This window comes from Tamandua tetradactyla, chromosome 7, assembly GCF_023851605.1.
Source record: "Tamandua tetradactyla isolate mTamTet1 chromosome 7, mTamTet1.pri, whole genome shotgun sequence".
NCBI lineage: Eukaryota > Metazoa > Chordata > Mammalia > Pilosa > Myrmecophagidae > Tamandua > Tamandua tetradactyla.
In genome coordinates this window covers 65558402-65570679 of record NC_135333.1, presented here as the reverse complement: position 1 = coordinate 65570679, position 12278 = coordinate 65558402, and the positions used below count along the sequence as shown (strand labels likewise).

Sequence of the window (12278 nt, the reverse complement as noted above, 5' to 3'; positions counted from 1 at the left end):
TTATGTCCCAGAAGAAGAAGAGAAGGAAAAAGGGGCAGAAAGAATAATGGGGGAAGTAATCACTGAAAATTTCCCATCTCTTATGAGGACATAAAATTACAGATTTGAGAATTACAGCGTACCCCAAGCAGAATAGATTCACATAGACCTACTCCAAAACACTTACTAATAAGATTGTCTAGTGTTAAAAACTAAGAATTCTGAAAGCAGCAAGAGAAAAGCAATCTATCACATACAAGGGAAGCTCAATAAGACTATGTGTGGATTTCTCAGCAGAAACCATCAAGGCAAGAAGGCAGTGGTATAATATATCTAAGATTCTGAAAGAGAAAAACTGCCAAACAAGAATTCTATACCCTGCAAAATAGTCCGTCAAAAATGAGGGAGAGTTTAAAATATTCTCAAACAGTCATTGAGACAGTTAGTAACAAAGAGACTGGCTCTATAAGAACTAATAAAGAAAGCAGTACAAACAGATAGGAAAATATAGGAAAGAGAGGTCTGGTGAAGAGTGTAGAAATGAAGACCATCAGTAAGAGTAAAAGAGAAAAAAAATATGATATGACTTTTAAAGTCCAAAAGATAAAATGTTAGAAGACAGTACTGCCTTTACAGTAATAACTTTAAATGTTAATGGATTAAACTCATTCAAAAGATATAGATTAGCAAGATGGATTAAAAAACAGGACTCATCTATATGCTGTCTACAAGAGACTCACTTTAGACCCAAGGACAAAAACAGATTGAAAGTGAAAGATTGGAAAAAGACAACAACCGGAAAAGAGAGAGGGTAGCTATACTAATATCTGACAAATTAGACTTAAAATGTAAAACAATTAAAAGAGACAAAGAAGAACATTAAATAGTAATAAAAATTAATAAAAGAAACAATTCATCAAGAAGACATAACAGCCATAAATATTTTTGTATATTTGTTATATTTCACACAAAAAATTAAAATAAAAAAAATACAATCAACATAAATTAGGGTCTATAGTTAACAGTAACATTGTAACATGCTTCCATTGAATGTAACAAAGGCAATATGCCAAAGCTAAATGTCAGTCAGCAGGGAATATGAGGGAGGGGTATGGGATTCTTTGTGGAAGAAATGAAAGTGTCCTCATAGATTGTAGTGGTAAGGTTAATGACTATGTGATTATACCAGGAACCATTGATTTATTTACTTAGGTTGGATTGTACAATATGTGAATAAAACTATTTAAAGATGAACAGAAAGATACAAGCGCTGGAGAAAATGGAGAGAGAGAGATAGAGAGAGGTGTTCTATTCATTGTTGGTAGGGAAGGAGAGTGGTGTAACCCTTCTGGAGGACATATGGTAGCTCCACAGGAGGCTAGGGGTGGGGTTGCCATACGATCCTGCAACTCCATAGTTAGCTGTTGTGGTAGTCGGCTAAGGTGTGCCTGCTGTAATGAATGATGTTTGATTTCATTGGCTGGTGCCTAAATGAGAGAGCTCAATGTAGCACAGCAAAAGCAGCTCAGCATACCTCATCTCAGCACTGACCGCTCAGCCCAGGCCTTTGGAGATGCAGAAAGGAATCACCCCAGGGAAAGTTGTTGGAACCCAGAAGCCTGGAGAGAAGGCCAGCAGAGATCACCCTGTGCCCTCCCACGTAAGAAAGAACCTCAGTTGAAAGTTAGCTGCTTTTCCTCTGAAGAACTAACAAAATAAATCCCCTTTTATTAAAAGCCAATTGATCTCTGATGTGTTACATTCTGGCAGCTAGCAAACTAGAACAGGTGTATGCTTGAAGGAACTGAGAGCAGGTACATGAATGAATATATTTGCACACTGCTGTTTATGGTGGCAGTGTTTGCGATTTGCAATGAATGGAGGTGACTTAAGGCAACATCAGCTAAGGAATGGAAAGTAGAACTGTGATGTATACGTACAATGGCCTATTGAGAGGCTGCAAGAAGGAATGAAATTGTGAGGCATGCAACTAGGTGCATGATCTTGAGGACAGTGTGTTGAATGATATGACAGAAATGAAAAGACAAATATTATAATGCCTCACCAATATGGACTAAACATAATGTGCAAACTCTGAGAATTAAATTTGAAGGCATAGGTTATCAAGCTAAGCCCTATTGTAAAGGTTCCTAGATTGTAAGCTCTTGCAGCAGTCACATCTATTCCAGAATTGTAACTTATTTCTAAATTCTGAGATGCAAAGATCTGTGTGTATAACCTGGTCGTTCCCTGGAACTTTGGGTATTTGTGTGACACCTGAGACTCAAAGCTAGAGTTCTTCAGCTATGAAAATCAGCATTACCCCATACAGCAACTGTTAGAAACACTGAGAAAGTGATCAGAATTTAATTAGAGATAGGAATGAAGCTGATCAGGATAGAGCTGAGGTAAATCAGACTAAAGTGTAATGGATGGTACTGACTGTATTTTTTGGGGGGGAGGGGCATGGGCACTGACTATATTTTAAAATTTCAACTTCTATGTAAGACCAAATTAATTGGTGCAAATTTTATATTTTTGGTAGCACACTATCTAATTTAACTTGTGTGGTCAGCTTTCTTGAGCACCATAACTACATGGAACTTTGAATAGGGAGTGAGATCCTGTTGCTTTGTACAGATTGGTATGATGCTCCAGTACATCCCAGAGGAATCTGGGCAGAAGATTAAAAAAGTATTTGAATTTCCCTTGAGGGACTGGGGAAAAAAGGTGGAAATATTAAACTTCCCCACCTAGGGAAAGCCTGATATTCTCACAGTCATTGGGGACTGCCAATCTGATGGGCCAGACCCTTGATCTTGGGGCTCTCCCTTTTGAGACTTATTCCTGCAGAGGAGAAACTAAGCCTACTTATGACTATGACTACGAGTCATCCAGAGAGAACCTCTTTTGTTGCTCAGATGTGGCCTCTCTCTCTAAGCCAACTCTGCAGGTGGACTCACTGCCCTCCCCACTATGTGGGACGTGACTCCCAGGACTATAAATCTCTCTGGCAACGTGGGACATGACTCCCAGGGATGATCCTGGCTCTGGCATCATAGGATTGAGAAAGAATTCTTGACCAAAAGGGGGAAAAGAAATGAAACAAAATAAAATTTCAGTGGCTGAGAGATTTCAAATAGAGTTGAGAAGTCACTCTGGAAGTTATTCTTATGCAGTATATAGATATCTTTTTTCAGTTTTTGGTGTATTGGAGTAGCTAGAGGAAAATACCTGAAACTGTTGAACTGCAAGCCAATAGCCTTGAATCTTGAAGATGATTGAATAACTATAGAGCTTTTAAGGTTTGACAGTGTGATTGTGAAAACCTTGGGACAGACACTCCCTTTATCCAGTGTATGGACAGATGAGTAAGAAAAAAAATAAACAAAAAATAGGGGGGGCATGGTGGCTTCTGATGTTTGGGTGTTCTTTTTTACTTTTATTCTTATTTTTTGGTGTAATGAAAATATTCAAAACTTGATTGTGATGAATGCACAGCTATACAATAATATTGTGAACCACTGATTGTACAACTTGGATGATTATATGATATGTGAATATATACTATATCTCAATAAAATTGCATTTTTTTAAGAAAAAAGAGAGGCAACATGTCATATACAGGGGAGCCTCAATAAGAGTAAATGCTGATTTCTCGTTGGAAATTGTGGAGGCAAGACAGTAATAAGATGACATTTAAAGTTCTGAAAGCAAAAAATCGCCAACCAAGAATTCTATATACAGCAAAACTGCTTTTCAAAAATGATAGAAGGCAGGCAGTGGTGGCACAGTGGCAGAGTTCTCGCCTGCCATCCCCCAGACCAGGGTTTGGTTCCTGGTGCCTGCCCTTGCAAAAAAATGATAGAGATTGTGGCATTCCTAGATAAACAAAGGCTAAGGGAATTGGTCACCACTATACCTACACGAATGATGGTAAAGAGAGTTCTGTGGGTCAAAAGAAAAGGACAATAGGCAATAGATCAAAGCTGCATGAAAAGGTAAGATTCTCCAGTAAAGGACTGAAACGGATAAATATAAATTCCAGTACTACTGTATTTTTGATTTATAACTCCACTTCTTACTTCCTACAGGATCTAAAAGGCAAACACATAAAACGTAATGTTAAATCAGTGGTTTGGGACTCATAATGTATACACATGTGATTTGTGTCTGGAACTATATAAAGGTGGGGGCACAGAGAGGTATGGAGCATAGTACTCTATTGAAGTTAAGTTGGTAAGTATGCAAACAGGAGTGTTAATATCGGATGTTAAATTTAAGCCTCATGGTAACTACAAAGAAAATATCAGAAAATGTGCAAGGTCTAGAGACAGAAATTAAAGTGCAGATTGTCACTGGGGGGAGGCAGCGGGGAATAGGAAGTTAATGTACAATGGGTCTAGGTTTTCTATGGGAGGAGATGGGAAGTTGTAGTAATGGCAGGTGGTACAGGTACCACAGCAGTGTAAATATGATTAATCCTGCTGACCACTATGCTTGGTTAGTAGTGGTTGAGATGGAAAAGTTTATGTTGTATTTACATTCCTACAATTTTAAAAAAAAGAATGAATAACTAAAGAGACAATAATAGCTAAATGCAATGCATGATCCTCAGATAGGATCAAAAAATGTAGGAAAAAAGTGACAATATTGAGACATTTGAAATAATTGGGATATAGCCGGTAAGCTTTATATCAGTGTTGGATTTATTGAACTTGGTAAATGCACTTAAGGATATGCTCTTAGGAAATGTACATGGAAGTATGAAGTGTTCGAGGAGCATGATGAATGCAGCCTACTCACAGGTGTTCAGAAGATGGATTGATTAGTAGGCAGACAGAGAGATGGGTATATAGATTGATGGGTAAATAGATAAAATGCTATGGCAAATGTGTCAGGATGTTCAAATTGGTGGGTCTGAGTATCTGGGAGGATAGGAGAATATTAGAGTTCTCAAATTGTGGGGTTTATATTATTTTTTATCTATCCTGTCAGTTTGAAGGTATTTCAAAATAAAAGGTTTTTAATAATAATAATATTAGCTAGCATTTATTGAGTACTTACTAATGTGCCAAGGACTATACTAAATACTGCATGGAGATTTTTCCATTTTTTGCTCACAGCAGCCCTACGACACAGGTCCCATTACTGTCCCCACTTACAGACGAGGTCCCTGAGGAGTGAGAGGTTACAGCTTGTGACGGATCGTGGGCTGAACCCAGGGGGGCAGGCATCCGGGGCTCTTAAACTTCTTCCTGCCACGTGAACTAGGCCTGTCTGGACCTTCTTTCTTGTCTGGAAAGTCAGGGCAGGGAAAAGCTGGAGTGAGCTGGGTGATCGTTGAGGTCCTTTCCAGGGCAGATGCTCAGATTTGGGGGTCATGGCAAACTCATGCAAGCAGAGATCCTGTCCATATGATGCAGAGTGCAGATTTCCAGCGTAAAACTCACATCTCAAGTGTGTGTGCATGTGTGTGTATATGTGTGTGTATGTGTGTAGGATAGGTGTGGTGGTTTGAAAGGATGTATGGACCCTAGAAAAGCCATGTTTTAATCAAAATCCCATTTCATAAAGGCAGAATAATCCCTATAGTTTCCCTGTTTGAAACTATAATCAGATCATCTCCCTGGAGATGTGATTTAATCAAGAGTAGTTGTTAAACTGGATTAGGTGATGACATGTCTCCACCCGTTTGGGTGGGTCTTGATTGGTTTACTGGAGTCCTATAAAAGAGGAAACATTTTGGAGAATGAGAGATTCAAAGAGAGCAGAGCAGAATGACATAGCCATGAGAAGCAGAGTCCCCCAGCCAGCAACCTTTGGAGATGAAGAAGGAAAATGGCTCCCGGGGAGCTTCATGAAACAGGAAGCTAGGGAGAGGAAGCTAGCAGATGACACTGTGTTTGCCATGAGCCCTTCCAGATGAGAGAGGAACCCTGATTGTGTTCACCATGTGCCTTTCCAGATGAGAGAAACTCTGACTGTGTTTGCTATGTGCCCTTCCATTTAAGAGAGAAACCCTGAACTTTCTTAAATTTTCTTAAATTTTCCATTTAAGAGAGAAACCCATTTAAGAGAGATACCTTGAATCAAGGTATCTTTCCCTGGATGCCTTAGATTGGACATTTCTATAGACTTGCTTTAACTGGGACATTTTCTCAGCCTTAGAACTGTACACTAGCAACCTATTAAATTCCCCTTTATAAAAGCCCTTCCGTTTCTGGTATATTGCATTCCAGCAGCTAGCAAACTAGAACAATAAGTAAACCTGTGTCCTGCAACCCTGATGAGACAGGGGAAGAGGATAAGAATTCAACAATGCTAATGCAAAGTCTATAGGAAGACTTGTAGGTCAGACCTGTCAAGACAGCAAAACTGATATCTAAAGTTAAGATCTAGAAAATTCTGCCCCAGTTCACTTCCATTTTCCTGGTCTTTGCTCCATGTGGCATAGCCACAGCCTCACCCCCCTCTCACCCCCACCCCAGGTCAGGCCTACTGTTAAGCCCTTGGCACCACATGAAGGGAACACTGACAGTGGGCTCTAGGGAGTGACCACCATGGGTGAGGTTATTCTCAGTACATTCCCCAGCCCAGCACGTGTGTCTTCTTTGCAGGCCCAGCAACCATGGCCCATTACAAGAGCGAGCAGGATGACTGGCTCATCGTCTATCTGAAGTATTTACTCTTTGTCTTTAACTTCTTCTTCTGGGTAAGTGAATTCCATACACACATCCCCCTCCCTGGCACGAATGAGTCAAGCCACCTTTCTTTTCTGTGAGTCACCTCTCTGAGGTTGATTTCTTCCAAATCAAAGACCACCCATGGGCAGATTCTGCCTACTTTAAAGCAACTATGTACATTTGCTACCGAGGTGGGAGAAAATTCAGGCTGGTGTGAAGTCCATGCTACGTGGCATCGGAAGGGAGGGTGCCTGAACGCAATGGGGAGCTTTGTGTTCCAGCCCCACTGTCCAGAGGGGCCGGCTCTTTCTTCCTGGCTGCCTGGTTGCACCAGTGCCTGGTGGGGAAATGTTATTGCCTGGAATAATTGCTTATTTTCCCCCTGAAGTCCATGTGTCTTTCATGGTTAACATTCTCCAGACCTGGGACAGAGGGTCTGGGGCTGTGATGCCTGTGATGGGAATGGTTTCTATGGCGATTCCTCTTAGGAAACCTGAGGGTGAGCTCCGAATGGGGGTGATCTGCCCACTTGAGGAAAGTATCTGGGTAATATGGAGTAGAATGCCATCCATTCCCCAAAATAGCCAGACACTGGAATGCATATATGCTGTATCACAGCCAAGTCTCACTAAACAAGGGGAGACAGAGGTGTGCTGAGAATGCAGGCTTTGGAGCCAGTGGGACCAAGGCTCTGCCATGTCCTAATGGTGTGGCCTTGAGCAAGTTGCTTATGATCTTTGAGTTTGTTTCCTCATCTGCAAAACAGGCATGATTTCTAACTGCTAGGGAGTTTGTATCACTCAAGGTCTTCCAGAGAACTGAACCAATAGGAAATATATATGTAGATAGATGACTAGATAGACAGACAGATAGATAGATAGATAGATAGATAGATAGACGATTGAGAGAGATGGATAAAGGATGGCTGGCTGACTGGCTGACTGGCTGGCTGGCTGGCTGAATGGATGGATGGATGGATGGATGGATAGCTATAGATACAGAGGTTTATCTCAAGGAATTGGTCCATATGATTGTGGGGCCTAGCAAATCCGAAATCCACTAGAAACTCAGATAGGATTTCCTCTTCTTTGGAAAACCTCAGTTTTTGCTCTTACGGCCTTCAACTGATTGGATGAGGCCCACCCACATTATCAAGGGTCATGGCCTTTATTTAAAGTCAACTGACTTTAGATGTCAACCACATCTACAAAGTACCTCCACAACAACATCTAGTCTAGTGTTTGACCGAACAGCTGAGCATCATCTAGCCAACCTGATGCAACAAATGAACCATCACAGGGTTGCTTTGCAGGTACTCTGAAATGGTAGGTGCGAAGTGCTCAACCCAATCTCTGCATACAGAGGGCACTGATTAAATATTAGAAATTATTAGAATGCAATATTTTAGAGTATGAATGTGGATGCTAGCTCCTGGAAAATACTGCTAAATCATTCCATTAAGGCAGAGGTAAGTTTCCTGCTTACCATCTTAGAAAAGTGAGAGTGAAAGGAGATGTGTGAGGTTTAGGGGCCTTTTGTGCAGGGGCTTGATTAAGACTGGGAAGGATCATGATGTAGTAGCTTAGGATTGCTGGGCCCAGCAAGACAAGGGTTTTGAGGAGTCTGGGAGAGAAAACAATCATCTGATGCTATCTAGTAAAAAGATGAACAATCCAATGTTTGTCTTAACTTCTTTTTTTTTTTTGCCAAGTTCCTGAAGTGAACAATAAAATTATTTGCAACTTGCATCTTCCTGGGCAGGAGTTTTTGTTGATGTGGACAGTAGCTGTGTGGGCGTAGATGGTTCCTATTCTCAAAGATAAACCTGACAGTGTGATTAGGATTCTTACTGAAGGAAGATTTTTTTTTAAGAATAAGTATTTTTTTCTGGTCATAAGATTCTTATTATTTACTGCAAATCATCTTCCAAATACTGAAAAGGAAGAAATAAAAATTGCCCACATTTCACCAACTCCAGGATGGCCACTGTTGACATTCTCTTCAGACTTTGCACTGATCTGAGAAAGAGATGGGAGAGAGAGTGTGAGAGTGACAGAGGGGATGAAAGGATTGGGAGAGTCAGGGGAGTTAGGAGGTAATATGGACAAGTTTAGGCCATTCATTGGATGGTGTGGACGAGGAGAGATGTGCCCAGGATACTTCACTCCCGAGTGGATAGAGGAGCTCCTCATTGCAGTAGAAGGAGGAGCAGTTGGGTGTCTGATGGTGAGTTCAGATGTACAACATGGTACGTTTGAGTTGCATTGATCTGAGTGGAGATGCCCAGGGGCAGCTAGCTCCCGGATCTGGAGCTCAGGCAAGAGCTAGGCTGGAGCCACAGACTTGGGGATTGTCCCTACTGGCATGGCAGCTGCAGCCACAGAAATAGGTGAGAGCCCCCATGGGAAGCACGGAGAATGAGAAGATAGGAGAGAATGAGACGTGGGTCGGGGCATCCCAATGGCTCAGGGTTGAGTCTACAGTGACCAACTGTCCCAGGACATGGGATTTTCAATGCTAAAACCAGGGAAGTTCCAGGAAAACTGGGATGAATTGGCCATCTCTGGGAGTTGGTGGAAGATGAGGCCCCAAAAGTGCTTGAAAAGCTGCAGTCAGAGAGATAAGGAGAAAACTCTGACAACCAAGTATCATCAAGCCTGGAGATCGGAGAGCATTGAAAGTATTAAAGGTTAAAGAAGCCTCAAGGCCTGGAAAGTGGCCTTTGGGTTTAGCAACAGAATTCACCAGTGGGGCCAGGGCAAGAGCTCTTTCAGGAGAGGAGTGGAGGCAGTGGGTTGAGGAAGTGGGGACTCAGTGTAGACAACCCCAGCTGGGGACAAGAACGGACAGGAAGGCAGCAGCTGGGAGTCAGAGGGTTGCTGGTTTTCTCAACTCTCTAAAACCTAGGAGGTTCTAAAACCTGTTGTGAGGTTCTAAACCCGAAACTTTTGTGGAAGGGCTTTGAACTTGCCTGGGCCACCAAGGTCCCATGGGAGGGAGTAGGTAACAGATACGGTGACCACCCTCAGGGTCCCTCCAGCCATAGTGGACTCGGAATCTGTGTTCAGGGTTTGCATATCTTTTGGCAAGGCGAGGAGAAGGACATGTGGGTGGCAATGCGAGCAGATGGGCAGCAAGTGTGTTACCAGAGCAGCTTCCGGCGAGGGGGAGCCTTCCCCTAGATAGCTCTCCCTGCCTCAAGTTAAAAATACCCCTGGGCTTGGGGGCCTGGCTGGCCTCAGACCAACTTCCCAGGCGACCCACGCAGCCGAGCCTCCTCCTCCTTGAGGGGGGATGGTTGGCTATTGAAGGTTAAGGGACAGGATGATGTCTCCAGGATCCCCAAACTCCCTTCACAACTTACTTAGCCTCAGAACCCAGCCTAGGATTCGGGCAGGGGGTCTGCTGATGCCCTCTCCCCTGGACCTGCTGCTCTGTCTTCAGAGTAGATAAGGGACAGATTGCTGGCCCATCTCCTATGGCAGAACACAACAGTCCACCTTTTACAGCCACAGCAAAGTCCTTGGGATCTCCCCAGGGAGGAAGCATTGTCCAGTGAGGACCCCACCCACCCACCCACCCAGGAAAGGTTCCCTCCCACACACAGACACACCCCAAAGTCCAACTGCTGGTGCTATCACAACACTGTCCCACCCAAGCCCCTCTCAGGAGATGCGTAACAGTCTGGGTCTACAGTGGCTGGTGTCCCCAGTCCCATGGTTACCACCTCCTGCATCTTCTTCGTAGAATCATAATGGCATCCAACAGGAATGGCCCTTAACAGCATCCTCCAGCCTGCTGTCCACCACCCCTCCTTACCGCCACATGCAAAGCCTGAGGCCAGAGACCAGAGGCAAATTGTTCAAGCTAACAATACGTTTGGGGCAGAAACGCGATCTTTCCCCTCAAACAATGTCCTTTCCCAGTGCTTCAGGTCGCGCACTCATCAACACAGGTGCAGAGAAGAGGAAGGGGCAGCCCAGGCCTTCCTGGAGGACATGTGGTTGGCATTTGTAAAGCCTTGTTAAAGACCTTTTGCAGGTTATCTCATGCCATCCTCAAGATCATTATTATCCTCCTTTACAGACGGGAACAAGCTCATGGAGTTCAGAATCTTGTTGCATAAAGTGAAGTAAAGCCTCACTCCCAGGCATTCTGGTCAATGCTTTACCAAGAATTTTTTAAATTCTTTCCACAATTTTTATTAAGTGCCTAGCAAGCATCCATCAAGCACCGTTCTAGGTGCTCGGGACATAGCAGTGAACTAAGGGAAGTTCCCTGCTTTCCCAGAGCTGACTCTTAGAGGGAGTGCCCTCCGTGCTTGCCCTTTTGCCAGCACGTCCCATTTAATCCTAGCAGCTCTCCCTGGGGCTGCAGACAGCGCTACAGAACTCCATATTACACCGTGTGAAGCGATTTGCCCCAAGTCCCGGAGCTGGAGCCCTGTTCTCTCTGACCCCTAAGCCACTGCCCTCTGTACTTTAGCCTCGGTGCCTTTGGGGCATGCGTGAATCAGTGAGGCAGCAGCACAGGCTGCAAAGATACAGGCTCCAGCTGGATTCCAACTCCCTCGCTCATTTGCCATGTTCTGTCAGGCAGATCTCTTCATCTCACCAATACCCTTCACATAGTTTCTGGATATACTTGGTGCTTGACAAGGTAGCTATTACTATCAGACTAATGGACATTCTCATCTTTGTTACACCTTTCTCCGCCCATAACGCTGGTTTATCATTTGGGGATCAGAACCCACCTAAGAAATACACACAAGCTTAAGAGATGACACATTGTTCACAAAGCTCAGCTTACCCTGCTGTGTTACTAACACTCTGATATTTTCTTTCTTTCTTTGATTCTTTCTTTTATCTCTGTCTCTCTCTGTCTCTCTCTCTGTCTCTCTCTCTGTCTCTCTCTGTCTCTCTCTCTGTCTCTCTCTCTGTCTCTCTCTCTCTCTCATTTCAACCCACTGCTTTTATATCACAGCCCTAATCAGTCACCTTCAAAAGTTTGGCAAACCCAGTGCAGTGGAGTTGTGTGAGCCCCCCCGCCCCCCAACACAGACAGGTTCCAGGTGGCCCAGACCCGGTGGTCTTGGCGAGGCTTTAAACCAGATCTCTCCAGCTCCCATTCATAGGAATATTTGAAGGTTCTAAATCATTTTACACTCCAAGTTGAGTTTCACAAACACTCTATAATTATTTTCATTCCCATTTTGCAGATGAGAAAACCAAGGCCCAGTTCTGTGTCAGTTCTGGGTATTCTGATACAGATATCCAAAGACAACTGCATTCATAGTCATGACCTGAGACCCACTACTTTTAAGAGATTATTTGGCATCCACCATGTTCCCAGGGTTCAAGACTGAACTTGGAGCAGGACGATGTAGATGCTGTGGGTGTTTGGACATGCACAGTGTGAAGGGCATAAGCAACACTTAAGCAGTGTGCACAGCAGGTACCCACATCCTGTACCTAAGCCCCATCATGCCTCTGGACCCTTACCCCCAACACTCAACCCATCACTGATGCCCCATCCTTCACCCTCACCCTATCCTTGACTCCCACCCCATCTTCCATTTCAATGAACTCAGCATGAGCATGGCGACCCCACCAA

At 43.6% G+C, this 12278-nt stretch overlaps 1 protein-coding gene across 5 annotated transcripts in view; it reads left to right on the top strand.

The window, feature by feature from the left end:
• The window catches only part of TSPAN11 (tetraspanin 11), a 90884-nt gene that overhangs the window by 43045 nt on the left and 35561 nt on the right, over positions 1-12278 (top strand). For all 5 annotated transcript variants that reach the window (XR_013179479.1, XM_077169709.1, XM_077169712.1 and 2 more), the window contains one exon: positions 6600-6694. Coding sequence is in view for 4 of the 5 variants with exons in the window: in XM_077169709.1 (XP_077025824.1) it covers positions 6611-6694 (84 nt within the window). In the remaining variant the exon portion in view is untranslated. The remainder of the gene's footprint in view (positions 1-6599; positions 6695-12278) is intronic.